At 31.9% G+C, this 16,887-nt stretch overlaps 1 protein-coding gene across 1 annotated transcript; it reads right to left on the reverse strand.

Annotated features, from left to right (window-relative positions):
* Positions 1 to 366: 366 nt before the first annotated feature.
* On the reverse strand, positions 367 to 16,254 carry LOC110735048 (probable serine/threonine-protein kinase At1g54610). The gene is made up of 9 exons (XM_021915174.1): positions 15,790 to 16,254; positions 14,349 to 14,633; positions 13,536 to 13,862; positions 13,002 to 13,229; positions 12,782 to 12,879; positions 12,280 to 12,397; positions 9,677 to 10,015; positions 8,329 to 8,436; positions 367 to 653 (listed from the first exon to the last, which is right to left on the reverse strand). The coding sequence occupies exons 1-7, from the start codon at positions 16,228 to 16,230 to the stop codon at positions 9,680 to 9,682; spliced, it is 1,833 nt and encodes a 610-aa protein (XP_021770866.1). The 5' UTR covers positions 16,231 to 16,254; the 3' UTR covers positions 367 to 653; positions 8,329 to 8,436; positions 9,677 to 9,679.
* Between the last annotated feature and the right edge of the window lie 633 nt (positions 16,255 to 16,887).

Here is a 16,887-nt window from a genome sequence, read left to right on the forward strand (position 1 = left end):
GTGTATGAAAATAGCGCAAAAGTCAAAGGGGGACATTTATTTTAAATGGAAGGAGTAAAATTAGACTAGTCAGAAGAAAAAAAATATATACTCCCTCCTTTTAATTACTTGCTCCATTTATCTTGGGCATGTATGCCGATGCTAATCTTTGATTAATAATATCTTTAATTATCAATTAGTATAAATTCTAACAATTGAAAATTAATAATATTTTCATTGAGAAGATTCCAACAAGTACCCGCAAGACTATATTTTTTCTTACATATAAATCACGCACAAACATTAGTCAAAGTAGGATAAATTAAATAAATAGTGCAAAAAGTAGAAATAGAGCAAGTATTTAAAAATGGAAGGAGTATAAAACAAATGAGGTATAATGGAACAATAGGCTCTCAAACGAAAAATTTATACACATTTTTGTAGTATTTTCCTTTTAGTTTTCTCAATTTACAATTTGTAAAAACTAAAGGAAAAAAAAATATCAATAAACCAAAAAATCTCACTAAACTCTTCAAAAGAATTGGCCACTTTGTCGCAAATTCAATTTAAACGAAGAATATTGTATAAAAACTTATGAGGCTAATGTATGGCTTGAATCAATATAGTCCCATCATCTCCTCTTAAATGGATGCTACTGTCCCACTTTGCCTTATCTATACAAAAAAGTTTAAAAATTAATAAAAAATTACCAAAAGATAATTAAATACTACTACTACTACAACATACAACAAACAACAACAAAAACTTAGTCCTAAAATAATTTGGGGATAAAAATAACTTAATTAATAAATATATAAATAAATAAATATATAAATTATTTCCCATACAAAGTAAAATTGATTTTTGCTAATCAATTTGGAAAAAAAAAAACTTGATTATTACGTATTCACTTTGTAAATTTGATTTTCTTAATTGGAATATTTAGTGCAATGACCAAGAGTATTTACTAATGTATATTTTTTTGGAATATTTTTAAATAATGTCATGTTCTTTTCACCTTATATTTGCTAAATTAATAATAGTTTTACCAAATTGAAATTACTTTTGCTAAAATGAAAATTAATTTTACTGAACTGAAACTAATTTTTAAAGATGCTATATTATATTTGTCCTTTAAAGTTACTAATTTTTACTAATTAAACTATTTTTATTGAACTGAATTTATTTTTATTGAAATGACATAATTTTAGCTGTATTATACCTTTTTTAAGGTGAAGAAAGCAAGGCCTAAGTCTAATGTTTAGGTCTAAAAAATATTAACGTTTTATGGCTAAACTACATATAGTGCAATTGTGTACAGAATAAACAACAACAACACAAAAAAAAAAAAAAAAAAAAAAATAGAGAACGATAAAGAGGTAAATGGTGATAAAAATTGTAAAGCCACTACAAAATAAAAATAAAAAAGATCTACAAAATAGTAATTATTTATCGTTGTCATTGTATAATTTTTACTAAAAAAATAAAAAAATTCAACAAGTCTGATGGGTTAGTGTGGCACAAATTCCATATACCAAACTTATCATATCTCGAGATTTTCAAAGATTTCTTGAAAATTATAGTATGTAGAGATATTGACGAAGAATTGTACGTGGAAGAATCTATAATTTAATTGGTCAATGCTTATGTAGATTTGAGATTCATGTTGCAATTTATAAAGAAGTATACATGTATAAGTTTCCACGTACTTCTTCCACCTCTATATCTCATCTATAAATATTAATGTGGCAATTTATAAAGAAGTATATATATGTAGAAATGTCTGCATACTTCTTGCACTTCTATATCTCATCTATAAATATTAATGTTGGGCATCAGTTGAAAGCATGTATCCACCTACATCATCCTTCAATGCTTCAATCCTATTATACAATTTATGAGGGTTCCAAGACGGGTCTGATGCCTCTCAAAATAACCATCAGATTTTCATTTATGTCGAAAAATCCACATAGAACGAATAACATTCACATCATGAGGTCATGGAACCAAATCCCATGTATGATAAGCAATAAGAGCATTAAATTCATCTAACATTGCACTTTTCTAATTCGGGTCACAAATAGCACTAATAGGGTGGTTTGGTATAAGAGAAATGTTATGAGTGGTCATCATGTTTAGATTGTGAAAGTACTTTGAGTTAGGCTTGATGATGCCGTTTTTTGCTCGAGTTATCATTTGGTGGGATGGGGTAGCAGGCTGGGGAATGTTACGGGTATGAGGGTTGTTTGAGGTGTGGCTGTTAGGAAGGGATAACGAGGGAAATGGGGATTGCGGCATGGTTACAGTAGAAGGAGCAGAGTCGCAGTCTACCTGTGGTATAGGCTGATCATCACTTCGTAAGGAAGTGATGTGTGGGCTATCAGGGAAAGTCGGTCCAAGGTGTGGGGTGCGTTGGGTAGTGGGATGCTGGGAGCCTACCAATTAGACTATGATAGCACCAGCTGGAGAAAAGTCTAAGCTAAAGGGGGAAGAGGGCCCAAACACAGGAGATGGACCGAACTGCTCTTCATGGGCAGTGGGTTGTTCGTGAAAAGAGGGGTGAATGCTTTGCAAATGGTGTAGGTGATTTAAAGGATTAACATCAAAAAAATCATAATCATTAAAAAGTGGCTTGTGAACTTTAGAAAACAGGAATTCGTTTTTAACAAATTTCAAATGTCGACAAATTAAGATTTTTCCGTTTGACATATCGTAGCACTTCGAACCTTGATGGTTTGGCGTGGGGCCAAGATAGACACAAGGAGTGGATCGTTCTTGCAATTTATGAGTAGAGGTAGAGGGAAACATAAGCAACCAAAGACAAGCAATTCCGAGTAAATCGGATCACATTGGTAGAAAACTTCAGTATTAGGAGATTTAAAACCTAATACTTTAATGGGAAGTATGTTTAGAAGATATGTGGCCGTTTCTAAAGCATGATGCCAAAAAGAAAGAGGCAAGGATGCATCAGCAAGAAAGGTCCGAATGATGTTATTTATTGATTTTATGTGCCATTCGGCTTTTCCATTTTGAGGAGAAGTGTGAGGACAAAAGAGTAGGAAAGGCATGCCATGGTGATTAAAGAAATCTTTAAGGGTGCCATTAACATGTTCGGTGCCATTATCACATTGAAAGGTCTTGATGTTACGTTCAAATTGAGTTTGGATTACCTTATGAAACGATTGAAACAAATGTTATTTGACCCGAGATTTGTTTGCAATAGGGAAAGTCCATAGAAATTGCTGTAATCATCAAGAAATTAGACATAATATCAATGGCTAGAAAACTAGCAATAGGAGAAGTCCAAAGATCACTATGGATTATATCAAAAGGAAAAGTAGTGTACAACAAATAATCATAAAAAGGTTATTTAGAGTGTTTCATGAGATGACACGAGGGAAAAAAAGAGTTACAAGCCTTATTTTTACCATCAATAAAATTTTTACTACTTAAAGATCTAAGAACAGTAGCTCCAGGATGTCCTAAGCGATTATGCCGAAGATCAGATGAAAGAGCAGTTTAGTTGGAATGATTGATTGAAGAATTGGCTTGAGTATTCGAAAAGATTGGATAGAGGTCACCAATATTGTCACATCTCATTAATTTCGGTCCAGTCTATACATCATTCACGGATAACCCAAAAGGATCAAATTCAATGGAAACCATATTGTTAGTAGTGAATTTACGGAAAGATATCAAGTTCTTAATTAAGTTCGGAGCATGCAACACGTTGTTTAGGGTGAAGGGAGGGTATGTGGTATGCAAAGTAGCACTACCATGGCCAATAATTGGGATGAAATGACCACTACCAACCACAATGTTATTATTTTTAATACTCGAACTGACATAAGAAGAAAGAATACCTTGATCCGCTGTCATATGGGATGTAGCTCTGAGGTCCATATAATAATTACCATCCGTGAGACGTATTAGAAAACGCATGCATAGCCGCTTCAATATACGTAGGAGTTTAGGAAAAGGGTTATTGCACTGTAAGCTTATGGGCGTTGGCCTAGAATACCCGGCCCAACAAGTCGTTAGTTTGTAGAGGGAGCAGTAGATCTCGATGCCCATGAAGCCGCTGGATATGGGCAAGGTGGATTGGGCCACTGTGCCATCCACGGGGTCCAGGACGCAAGCCAATAATACGGGCCCTGCTGAAATTGCCAATATTGCCTAAATGGTTGGCCGAATAGCTGTTGGGCTGGGCTACTCGAATTTCGGCTTTTACCAGAAGTTTTGGAGTTGGCCTTTTTCTGATTATTGTTCTTGGAGTTCTACCTGGACGCAGAGGAACTTATAGAAGTGTCCGAATGTTGCCGGTTGTTGGAGGACGAGACAAGGGCTGTCGGCGGACGAGTAGTGGACCCACCCTCCTTAGCCAATTTAATACAAGAACGACAACTTTCAAACAAAGGCAGAGGTTCTTGGTTCTGGATGAAATCAACCGTCTCGGCATAAGCTACTAGAAGTCCAGCCGTCATCTTGAGAATGAGGCGGATATTGGGATTCGGAGCATCAACATCAGCAAGACAATCGGCAAGAGATTTGATGTGATTACAATAGCCATCAATGGACGAAAAATTCTCGATTGCTTAAGCGTAGAATATATACACGATTACAAGAGATCAATTAGGCTATAAACAAGGAAACAAACTAGCTACAAACTAGGCACTAGTTTTATATTCCAAACTAATGATTTACACTATAAACAGAATATATTGACATATGCTCTAAGAGTTTCTCCATACATTATCATGATCGGAGTTTCTTTGTACACACAATGACACAATCTCCCTAGCTAATTGTCCACTATTCTTTTTTTTTTAGTACTACTCCTTTGTAAGTTCCTATAGTGAGAGTTCACTTACGTAATACTCACCCTGTCAAGGGTTCTTGTACTTTCCTATTTTTAATAAAGTGGATTTTTCGTCCATGAATTTTAAAGGAATTTTTCCAATAATAAATATAGTGTGTCTCTTAACTATTTATCTTGCCTTTAATTATCTTTCTTATTAATACTTCTCAATCTCAACATTTTTAATTTGTTTCCGCTATACATACTCACCAACCTTACAAATGTTCTTCAAAGAGTTCAAACCCATTAATTAAGAAAAAATTTAGTCAAAGTAAGAGCAACCGCGTATTACCACTATTTGATTATCAAAATATACTTATTTTAGTTTAATTTAGTCAAACTTTGACAAAAAAAATCAAGTGAAATAGAAAAAGATAATTATAATCAAGAATATTAATAAAAATATAATTATTTCATATCATATTATACAACTAATATATAAAGCTAAACTTTTAGACAGGACATTTCAACTTTTTCACCAAGTGTCGCGCCACGTAAGCAACAATTAATTATTAGTATCACACGTAGGGTTTATTAAGATAAACCAGCTGGATAAATTTAGATAGATTTTTTTTTTTGAAGGAGAAAAAAAATTAGTTTAGAGATTTACTTCCTCCGTTTGTTTTTAGTTGCATCATTTCCTTAAAACGAAAGTTTCAAATTAGTTACATCACATTTCATTTTTAGTTAATAAGCACTCTCTATATCTATCCTATCACATGAGTCCATATATTTTTTACATACTCTATCTATCTCATCTCCAAAAATTGCCTAAGAGTCTGCATTTTGCAACGTAATGCAACTAAAAAAATGGAGGAGGTATTTTAAATTAAATTTGGATAGATTTTAGGATAAAATTATATTTTTGGTTTATATAATTTTATTTTCAATAAAATCTAATATTTCAAAAGTAAAAATTAAATTATAACTTTATTAAAAAAAATATTAAATTATAACTTTTAATAATTATCTTATAAATTTATTATTTTAATATTGTAATATTGTTACTTCAAAATAAATTCATTTATAATATATTTTAATAAATGACTTAAAGTATTTCAATTATTATTAAATATTTAAATTTGTACGATTAATCAAGTCACGATACAACGTAACAAAACTTAAGTCGTAAGATTAGAAAGGGCACGCACGAGACATCAACACTTGGCATTTCAATTTTTCGTCAAGTGTCATGCCATGTAAGTAATAACTAATCATTAGTGTGAAATATATATGTATAATTTATTTGGATAGGTCTTTTAAGATTAAAAGGTGAATATATTTGGATTTTTTTTTAATTAGGATAAAAAGTTAGTTTAGAGTTTTATTTTCAATAAAATTTGGATAGATTTATAGGTGAAACGGTTGGTCTAGATTTTTATTTTCAATAAAATTACAATATTTCATATGTATAAATCTAATATCATATCACATCACTAATAAATAAAGCTGGTCTCACAGCCAAGCCATGTCAGACAGTGACACTTGGCATTCCAATTTTTCACCAAGTCTCGCGCCACGTAGGCAACAAATAAGTAATATTGTGAAATATATGATGCTAAGTAAGCGAATTTTGGATAGATTTTTTAAGATAAAAATATAGTATTGAGTTTTATTATCAATATACTTCTAATATTTCATATATACAAAATTAATTATAACTGTTAATAAATATCGTATACCTAGGTTCAATTTTTTATTATAAAATTCATTTTAATAAGTTCTTTAAAATAAGATCCATTTATAATATATTTAATTTATTTAAAAAAAAATAATATAGAATCAAAAAATAATTTTATTTTGTTAAAAATACTTTTAGTTAGGCCTTGTTCACTTTACCTTAAAAAATTATATTCAGTAAAAATAAGTTCAGTTCAATAAAATTAATTTCAGTTCACTAAAAATAATTTCAGTTCAGTAAAAATCAATAACTTTAACGAAGAAATATAATAAAAAATCAGTAAAAATAATTTTAATCAGCAAAAATAATTTCAATTCAGTATAATTAATTCAGTTCAGTAAAAATAATTTTTGTTCAGCAAATATAAGGTGAAGTGAACAGGGCATATTAATCATTTAAGTTCAATAAAAATAATTTCAAGTCAATAATAACATAGATTTCTATTTACAAACAAAACTACTGAAAGTACAATATTAGTATGTCAAAATATCTTGAATTATCAAAATGGATTACATGATCGTATATAACATTTAAGCCAAAAATTTAATCCAAATTTTTTATCAACCATCTAGGCATTGTCCGGGCACAAAACTAGTATATTTATAAAGGGGACTTTAATCCCGAGTTTTTAGAGAACCACGTAGGATTAAAATTTCTTAAAGCGCCATGTAGGATTATAAATTTTAGTTATAGCCAATTAAATAAGATATTTGTAATTTCTTTTAAAATTAAATTCAAATGTCACATAAGCAAAATTGTCGAATAAGATTTTAAAGTTAAAATTCATTAAATATGAAAAATTATCTTTTGATATCAGAAAATTTATCTAAATAAAATTTTACCACATGCATACAAAAAAAATATTTGTTTTAAAAAACAAACAAAACGTGCATCGCACTGGCTTCATCTAGTTAAATTATAAATTTCAATAAATATCTTATTAATTGGTTATTTTTTTACCAAATGTCGACAAATAAGCATTAATGTGACACGTTAACATGTATAGTGTCAAGTCAACTAAATTCGGATAGACCTTTATTTTAAGATAATAAATTATTTTAGAGTTCTACTTTTGATAAACTTTCAATATTTCATATGTATAAATAAATTATAACTTTCAATTAATATTTGATAAATTTGTCATTTTTACATCATTAAAGTAATTTTAAAAAAGTACTTTCTCAATTTCATAAAAGCTCACACATTTTGCAATTTTTTTTGGAGTGAAGAAAGTAGTTCAAAACGTATAAAATCCATTTATAATATATATTAATCGACTAAAATAAAATATTTCACAATCTAATATGATTTTTATACTGTATGTAGACATGTCAATTGAGATGGTCAGGTTGGGTTCAAGTCATTTCGGGTCGGATCACTTCAGGTCACAAGTCGATAAATGATCAACCCTAACCCAAAGTTTCGGGTTCGGGTCAACCTGACGACTTTAGAACTTTTTTTTTTATTTACTTTATTTTTGGCTAAATTTTTAGAAATTTTCGCTAATTTTTTTTATTTTTTTTAATCGAACATTCTCACCAATATTATTTTTTAACCATTACATGCCTAGTTGCCAACTACCATTACATGTCTACTACATAATTTAAATCGTCACAAAGCAATCAATTCCTAACTAATTTTGTATTGATAATATATTTAAAATTTGGCATGATGATAAAAAGTTTATCTTTAAGTTCAATAAACAACTTGGATATCGCCTGGAGCACAAAACTACTCTTTACAGTAACACATCTGAAGTTTGTTGAAAAGGGAGACTATCCCAAAAAAATAAGCATGAGTAAAACTTTACCTCTTCATTGCCACTAAAGGGGAAATGGCTTGAGAGTTGTGACAATCCTATGCCTTCATTAGATGTTCTTTATACAGAGTCTTCATAATTATATACCTGTTCGTACCACTAATAAAACAAGTAAACATTTATGAGCAAATTTTTTAATGTAAAAAGAAAGTTATCAATTTTTATCGTCAAAAAATCAATGTAATAAAAGTAACTTTCAATATTTACATATGAATTTTTCTATATAGTTCCCCTATGTTATTTTGTTTTCTAAAAATTAAGTGCACTGAGAGGATGTTAGATATGTTGGAATTGAAGATTAAGATTGAGAATTGAGGAGGCGATAGTTTATACCCCGTGCTTGGATTGTCGGATAGTTAATTGTAATGGGGTGGGATTGGGAATAAATTAGATCTATTGACATGCTTAATTATCAAAGGGGCTAAATTCGAGTGAAAAAGATTGCACCTTACAACTTTAAGGTTAGGAGTTCAATCTCCACTACACTAGAGATACTTTAAGGTGGGGACCTCTTACCCTTTATATTCAGAGTGTCTAAACCATAAATTATGGAATAAAAAACCCGTGAGGGTTGAGGTTCAACAAAGGTTCCTAGATTTTTTTTCTTTCTTCAAAAAAAAAAAAGTTCCGTTCCTTTTTTTTTTACCTAATGAAATCACCCACGGGGAGGTACTAGAGACCGAAATTGGAAAGAATGAGGAAAATACCAATTGCACATTAATGAAAGTAAAAGGATACAAAACTGGTATGAGTATTAATGTAACTTTGATATTTGTTCCTAATCAATTTCCGAACACCAACCAATCAAGGGACCGTATCGTTATTGGATTTCTATTTATAGATTATCAATTTAAATATCACCTTCTAATCCCCAAACTCTCGTTTTCATGTACCAAATGTTCCCGTTAGTGAATAAAAGAAGTGTACTCTATGTAATAATTCATGATGATGCAAGTCAAATGAAACATAAGAAAAAGTAGTATATTATTGGTTAATAAAATTTATAAAAACATTGTTTTACAAAAATATATATTGTGAATAATCTAATCACTTAGTAGTATATTACATAATATTATTTAATTTTTATATATTATTAAGAAAATCAAGTCAAATAAATAAAGTGTCACACCTTAAATAAAACCAAATAACACACGGTTATAACTTATAACATAGAACTTAGTATGTGTAACCATAAAAGTCGATATACTCTATTTTCTTTCATGTTTCAAATCTAAGATTCTGCAAGTGGTAAAACTATATAAACTTCAAATCCATGACTACTACAACATTATAGTTAAACATAACATGGAATTAAAATGAAGGGATTAATTAAATTCACCTTTCACATCTTGGTTGAACCTTGGACATCTTCGTATTCTTCATGTTGTAGGTCTAACATTTTATTTGAAAACAATACGCTAGATGGGTCACTACTTTGATTTTTGGAAGTAGAATTTGCAGCATCATTATTAGCCAATCTTCTTTTTGGTGGTAATGCTAATGTTGTTGCCTTTCCATTGTATTTGCCTCCAAACATCATATCCCCTTGTGATGCATTTGTTACCTGAGAAACATCTGATTTCATATCCATTGATGCCTCATTATCACCCTTTCTTATTTGAGTAACAAGTGCATTTGTCCCGTTTCTACGCGCGTATTTTCTATTCACCTGAGCATCCTGAAAAAGTAGAAAAACAAAGAAAAAGTTTATCATCAGGTAATGTTCGGCACAACTAGTTGTAGTTAATGGTTATTAAAGTAGCTCTTGCAATTGCCATAGACAATAGTAATCAATGATATAATATATATCTACCCTATAATTATCATAGCTATACTTGGCAATCACTACACTATCTGGAAATTATTGTTTTTAGAACCCTAGATAATTGAAGTAGTCATTTTCTAACATAAAAAGAATAGTACTCTGTAAAAGATACACCAAAAACTATTGTCGACCATGATCTAACACTTTTTACCCAAGAAAGTATTTGACTATATAAGTTAAGTGTAACAAAAATAAGTTGATGAGTGTGTGTATTTTCTTTTTTATCGTAGTCAAATAAAGAATATTTCAACATGAATGAAAAAAATAGATGAGTGATGAAGTGAAAGTAGAGGTGGCCAGTGGGCCGGGTTGGACCCAGCCCACCCTGACACGCACGGCTGGTGGGTCACGTGGGTCTGATCCGATTTCAACCCGGTACCAACCCGGGACAGCCCGGGTTGTATCATGGGTTAAAATTTTTTGACACAACCCATTTCGACCCAACTCGTTTTGACCCATTTGATTCGGCCCAACTCGCACAACCCGTTTTGACCCATTTATTCGACCCACCCAACCCGACCCAGCCCACCTTGCATGCCCAACCCGCACGGCCCACGACTCAGCCCACCCCGCACGCACGACCCACCCAACCCGCACGGCCCACACAAACTTCTTATTATAAGTATAGGAGTGGTTTGATTGAATTATTTTGTATTTTTTATGGTCGTGATAGTTTTACAAGTGATACATAGACTTTTTGTTTTGGCGAACCGTTGCTTTGCATTACTGTTCATTGGATGGATGATGATTGATCTATTCAAAAACTTATACTTTATTTTCAAGCTATGGAAGAAAGGCATACCGCTTTTAACATCAAAGTTCATATTATGGATTGTTTAAAAGAATTTCACTTGAACGTTTGTCTCTTGATAATGTAACTGCAAACACAATGTGTATTGCCTATTTGAAAAAATGACTTGAGTTGAATTTGTTCTTGGGTGGTAATCTCTTGCATGTTAGATGTTACGCACATATTTTGAATTTGTCTGTTCAAGAGGGTCTCGGTGAGTTGCAACCATTGCTAAACCCAATTAGATCGAACTGTTATAAAATGGATTAAGATTACTTCCTCAATTAGATGGAAATACATGGCTATGTGTAAAGAGAGAGGTGTTAAGAAAAGACAATACTCTTATCCGTTGGAATTTTACTTTTAATTTGTTGAATGATGCTGTAAAGTATCGTGATGTTTTGACTCAAATCTACAATGAGACTCGTGTTAATCCTAATGAGTTAATAACCGAAAGTCATTATTAGACTAATGTCTCTTTTGTTCGTGATGTTTTAAATGCTTTTGATAATGCAACTCATATTTTCTCTTATATCTATAAGCCTAACATTCATTTAGTCATATTGGAGTGTGTTAAAGTTGTTCACACCATCGAATAGCATATGAAAATTGATGGACTTCATCCCGTTCTTGATAGCATGAAACGTAAGTGTCATACTTATTTTAGTAAATTCCCAATTATTTATGGAATCGCTGCTATTCTTGACCCCAATGTCAAAGCTAAAGGTTTGGAAAATCTTTTAGAATTATAAGAACTACGTTGGCTTTGATTCCTTATTTCGTGATATAAGGCCAGGATATGTAGGCATCTTAATTAAAAGCAAGCCTTCGAATTGTTAATTTTGTAAAAATTAAACAACCTTAAAAATAAATATGAGCAAAATATTATTTCAAAATAAAAGTTCAAAACTATTAAAAAAAACACAAATTTGGATATTTGACCCACACAACCCACTTAGCCATTCGGTCCACCCGACCCTAACCCAAGAACCTAGATCAATTCAAACCTAAGAACCCACTCGACCCTAACCCACCCAATCCACAAACCCCTCCGATCCATATTGACCTATCCTCCAACCCACCTAACCCACGAACCCAACTCAACCCACCCACAACCCGTCTAACCCACGAACCCAGCTCGACCCACCCACGAACCCAACCTTGGTGTGTCCAATTTCTCTTACCCAACACACGACCCGGCCCACCCTATCCTACATGGGTCGTGTCGTGTGTCATGAAACCCCAACCCGCGACCCACCTAACCCTAACCCAGCTCGCATAACCTGCATGGTGGACACCTCTAAATGAAAGAAAGATGAAGACCTACCTGTTGTCCAGGTCGTCCTAACATGCTAATGCTGCTTTGCTCTGGCAATCCTTTTCGACCTCGTCTATGCATTCTTGATGATGATGTCGTGGTATCTTGATTTCTACCAGTCTTTTTCCTGAAATATTATAGAGAATTTATCGCTTTAGATTGTTTCAAAATACTACCTCCATTTCACATTATGTGCAACAATTAAAGGTAGCAATAGGTCGATCAGACTAATAATTACATTTATCAATATATATATATGCAAATAAACCATAAATACTATCTCCGTTACTTTTTAGTTGCAACAAAGGGGTATGTTCGTGATATAAATTATTCCTTTGTTGCAACTAAAAAGTAACTGAGGTACTATATATATATATATATATATATATATATATATATATATATATATATATATATATATATATATATACGAAGTAAAAAAATAAGATAGATAATGGTGTGGCCAGCCGCACACAATATGTGTTGAAAATGCAAATACAAGTATAATTACCTTTTTGATTCTTCACGAGATTTGGCATCAATCTCCTTGCTAGGAGGATACTTTGGCAAGCTTGACGGGTCACATGCATAAGGCATTGTATTGAAATACTGATACATATAAACAACAACCAACTTCAATCTATGGAAATAAAATCGTACTAGAGAAATTTACTCATTTTTTCGATAATATATATCCGTCTATGTTATAATTTAAAGAAATTCGTATGTACCTTAGAGTTTAAGGCAGAGGCCGCGCTTCCACGATTCGTAGGATCAACCGATAAGAGAGCCTCTAATAGATTGATAGCAGGTTCAGGGAAAGTTTTTAGCCTTTCTCGAAGTGAACTTTCGTATGGAATTTGAGGTTTAAACCTAGATGCATGAGGTAACTTAGATTTGTTCCAATACTCATCTGGTGGTGACCCGGAAAGTTTGAAGATTTTATGCAATTGTTCAACCTGTAATCGTTATTGATGCATCATCATTTCATGAATAAAATCATAACACATTGATTTTTCAAAATTAAAATTGATCATTTCTCATCTTAATGTTTAATTATAATCAGTGGCAGATAAAAGATTATTTAGTTGGTGAGCCATTGGTAAAAGCTAATTCAATACATGCTCATTTTATCTTCTAATTTGTTTTTAAATATAAGGTCGTTTTGAAAGATGGTGAGACATGTGACACCCAATATCCTTACTATAGTTAATCTTACGATCGACTATATAAACGTCAAAGTCCTAACAAAAGAAGGTAATTACCTCAGTTTTACCCTTAAGAATAGGCTTGCCAACGAGCAGTTCAGCAAAAACACAACCCGCACTCCACATGTCTACATAAGGTCCATAATTAGTAGATCCGAGTAACAATTCAGGCGGGCGATACCATAATGTGACTACACGACTGGTAAGAAGCTTAGGCTGCTTGTACTTTGTGCTCATTAGGAAGTTTGCCAACCCAAAATCAGCCAATTTCAAAATCCCATCATTATTTAGCAATATATTTGAGGTCTTTATGTCTCGATGCATTACTCCTTTTCCATGGCAATAGTCTAACCCATAAAATATTTGTTGCATGAAGCACTTTATCTGCATGTTATACAAGGTTTATAAACTTCATTCTTCTAAGACTAGTCAACAAAGCGATAGAGTTGATCATGGGCCGGACAATGTTGAAAATGTAAATTGGTCACATTCAATCTAATCCATTGCTCTAGCTAGCTAAAACTTTGGGGCAAAGATAGTTGGCCCAACCATAGAAAAATCAAGTCGAGTGAGTTTGAGACAATTGTTTTGTTCTCTTCACCTTATTCTTATTACGGAGTATTACTTATTCTTGTTAAAATTAACCTAGATAAAAAATTCTATGAAAAATAAATTAGAGCAAACCTTCAACAATTTAAACCAAACAAGGCCAAAATATAATTATTGAACAAGTCTGACCAAACAATTTAGAGTAGATACTAAATTCAAACCAGAACACCTTAAAAATGATGAAACTAAGAGAACTATTGAACAAATACAACCAAGTATACAACAAAAGTCAACAGTAATGAAACGTAAAAAGAAACTAACCTGAGGCTCAGTAAACGAGACTTCAGGGCAAGAGAGCAAGCCAGAAAGATCATGTTCCATGTATTCGAATACAAGGTAAATACTACAAGACACCTTAGAGGTAATTAAACCATGTAACTTGATTATATTTGGATGATCAAGCTTTCGAAGAATTGTAATTTCTCTTGCCATAAATCGAACACTTTCTGGGTGATAATTGTCAAATCTCACCTTCTTTAAAGCCACAAATCTACCCGTAGCATGTTCACGTGCTTTGAACACACTACTATATGTACCTTGTCCAATCTACAAAAATTAATTCACATTGGATTGTAGTAAAGAACGTTAGAAGCTGGATATGATAAGAGTGATAGGTATAATTTGCAATCATCCAATAAGTAGGTGAATTCACGAATTATGCGGAGTACATAGTATATATTCGTAAGATGTACAAAAATACATGGTGTATCCCTAAATTTTCAAAAATGCAACAATTTCAAATTTCTCATGGCAAGTATAAGAATATAGTAACTGAAGACAACTTTCTACAATTCTAAAAAGTCCAACTGTAGAAATCAATCCGTCAATCCATTTACTATACGTGGTCAGAGATAAAATCATGCGAAAAATTAATTCAACCAAAAGCCAAAGGTAATATGAAACTAAAAGTAATTTTTATTTGTCTACAACTAATGGTATTCTAATAAATTTTGGAATTATAAAAAAAAAACCTCATAATATTAGTGGAAATTAATTATTATCAAAGATTTAAAATTGATTAAAGTATTCCTGAATGTCGCAAATTCTATATTAACAGCTTCTACAAGTATTATAAAATTAATAATGATTTAAATTTGTCCATTAATAAGAAAATCTTATTAAATTTTAAAATTTTCAAAAGCTCACAGTTATGTAAGTAAGATTAGCTATCATTTATAACATTAGTTACTGTAGTTCGACAATGTCGCAAATTTTATTGCAAAGAATGAGAACTTCTCAAGCCAACTAAGGTATGACACAACGATTAGTTTAGAGTGACGTATATGATGAACCTAGCTAGAATATAAACAAAAATACATCTTAATTTTCTTTATTCGTTCACACATTTTGATATTTACACTGTATATATACATTAAGTTACATCAATTTCTCTATCTAACTTTTACTTGAAACTTTGAAAGACCTCAAAAAAAACAAAAAAAAAACAAAGTCATGAGATCTTATAAGAGTCATGAAAATGTGTAATTAACAAATTTAAACTTTTACTGGTTATGAGTAACAATTAATGATATTGTTAATTGTAATAATATATTATCAAATGTTATTATTTTTTTAATCAATAATAACCGATTATGTATAATTTATGTTATAAACTATACGTGTACATTGACATTGTGCTAAATAAACGTGTCAATCAATATAAAATGAATTATTGCGTAGTATTTAGATGATTTGTGGTTACCTTATCTAATTTCTCAAAACCATCAGCACGTAGAGGCACCCACCCATGAATGGCTTCACCAGCAACAGCCGTAAGCCATGCAGGCCAACCAGCGGCGGTTTGCTCAGCGACAACCTGACTCTTCGACGATCCGAATCGTAAGCTCAACGAGAAATTCGAGTTAGAGCCTTTGCTCTTCGATCCCTTCAACTTCTTTCCATCCTCTTCTCCTGATCCAAATAATTCATCCTCTCTATTATTATTAGTTGATGATTTTTTAAAGGGCAACAATTGTGTTTGTGTCTCACCAAATACTTGGTGGGTCCCGCTTCCGCTTGTTGTAGCGATGGCGGGACCCACAGGACGTCGACTCAATGACCTCTTAACCCGAATTTCCCCCTCTAAATCATCGACAGCAGATGGGGTTCTGGACCCCGTCCGCTTCGAAGATATGCACCCCATCAACGAACAATGTCCATCAATGACGTGACAATATCTGGGAATTTAATATAATTATTATAATTTTACTGAATTTAATCAAAATTTAAGGGGAAAATTAGGAGAAAAAAAGATGTTTTGAATTTGATCGACCCAGATGAATCAAAGGGGAAGGGTCGATAATTTGGGGGAGAAATTTTGGGGGTTTGGAATTGGCAATTGTTTCGTTTTTTCTCATTTTCTTTATCTATAATTTTAATTTTAATTTTAAATTTAGATTACAACCTACGGTTTTGTTCAATTAACAGAGAAAATTCAGGGAGAAAACCAAATTTTGTTTTTTCAAAATCAGATGATTGACTTTCTTCTATTCTCTTGCTCTTATCCTCCACATTCATACGATATCAATACTTAATCTTTGTACAAGTACTATTAAACAAGCAAATAAGTACACTTGATGAGTTGATGTGCGTACAATTTGTCATATGCTACATTTTTTGGTGTTTAGAAAGCCACAAGGGCTAGTAACGAGAAACGAATCCAAAACTCTTGAAATCGAGAAGAAAAGTTTTAATCATCTTAGCTTTTTCTCACTTTCTGTTATACGCTATATGAATTTAAATCATATAAAATATTTAGGGTAAAGTTAATTTTTAAGTGATGTATTTCATTTATTTTTTA

Source organism: Chenopodium quinoa, unplaced genomic scaffold (assembly GCF_001683475.1).
Source record: "Chenopodium quinoa cultivar QQ74 unplaced genomic scaffold, ASM168347v1, whole genome shotgun sequence".
In the NCBI taxonomy this organism is placed as follows: Eukaryota; Viridiplantae; Streptophyta; class Magnoliopsida; order Caryophyllales; family Amaranthaceae; genus Chenopodium; species Chenopodium quinoa.

Bases quoted from the DNA above. Each gene is read 5' to 3' on its own strand.
- LOC110735048 (XM_021915174.1), bottom strand. From the start codon at position 16,230: ATGGGGTGCATATCTTCGAAGCGGACGGGGTCCAGAACCCCATCTGCT. The intron at 14,634-15,789 runs GTAACCACAAAT...TAATTTTTGTAG, and splicing joins GTTTTGAGAAATTAGATAAG to ATTGGACAAGGTACATATAG. The intron at 13,863-14,348 runs GTTAGTTTCTTT...TATAACATGCAG, and splicing joins TCTCGTTTACTGAGCCTCAG to ATAAAGTGCTTCATGCAACA.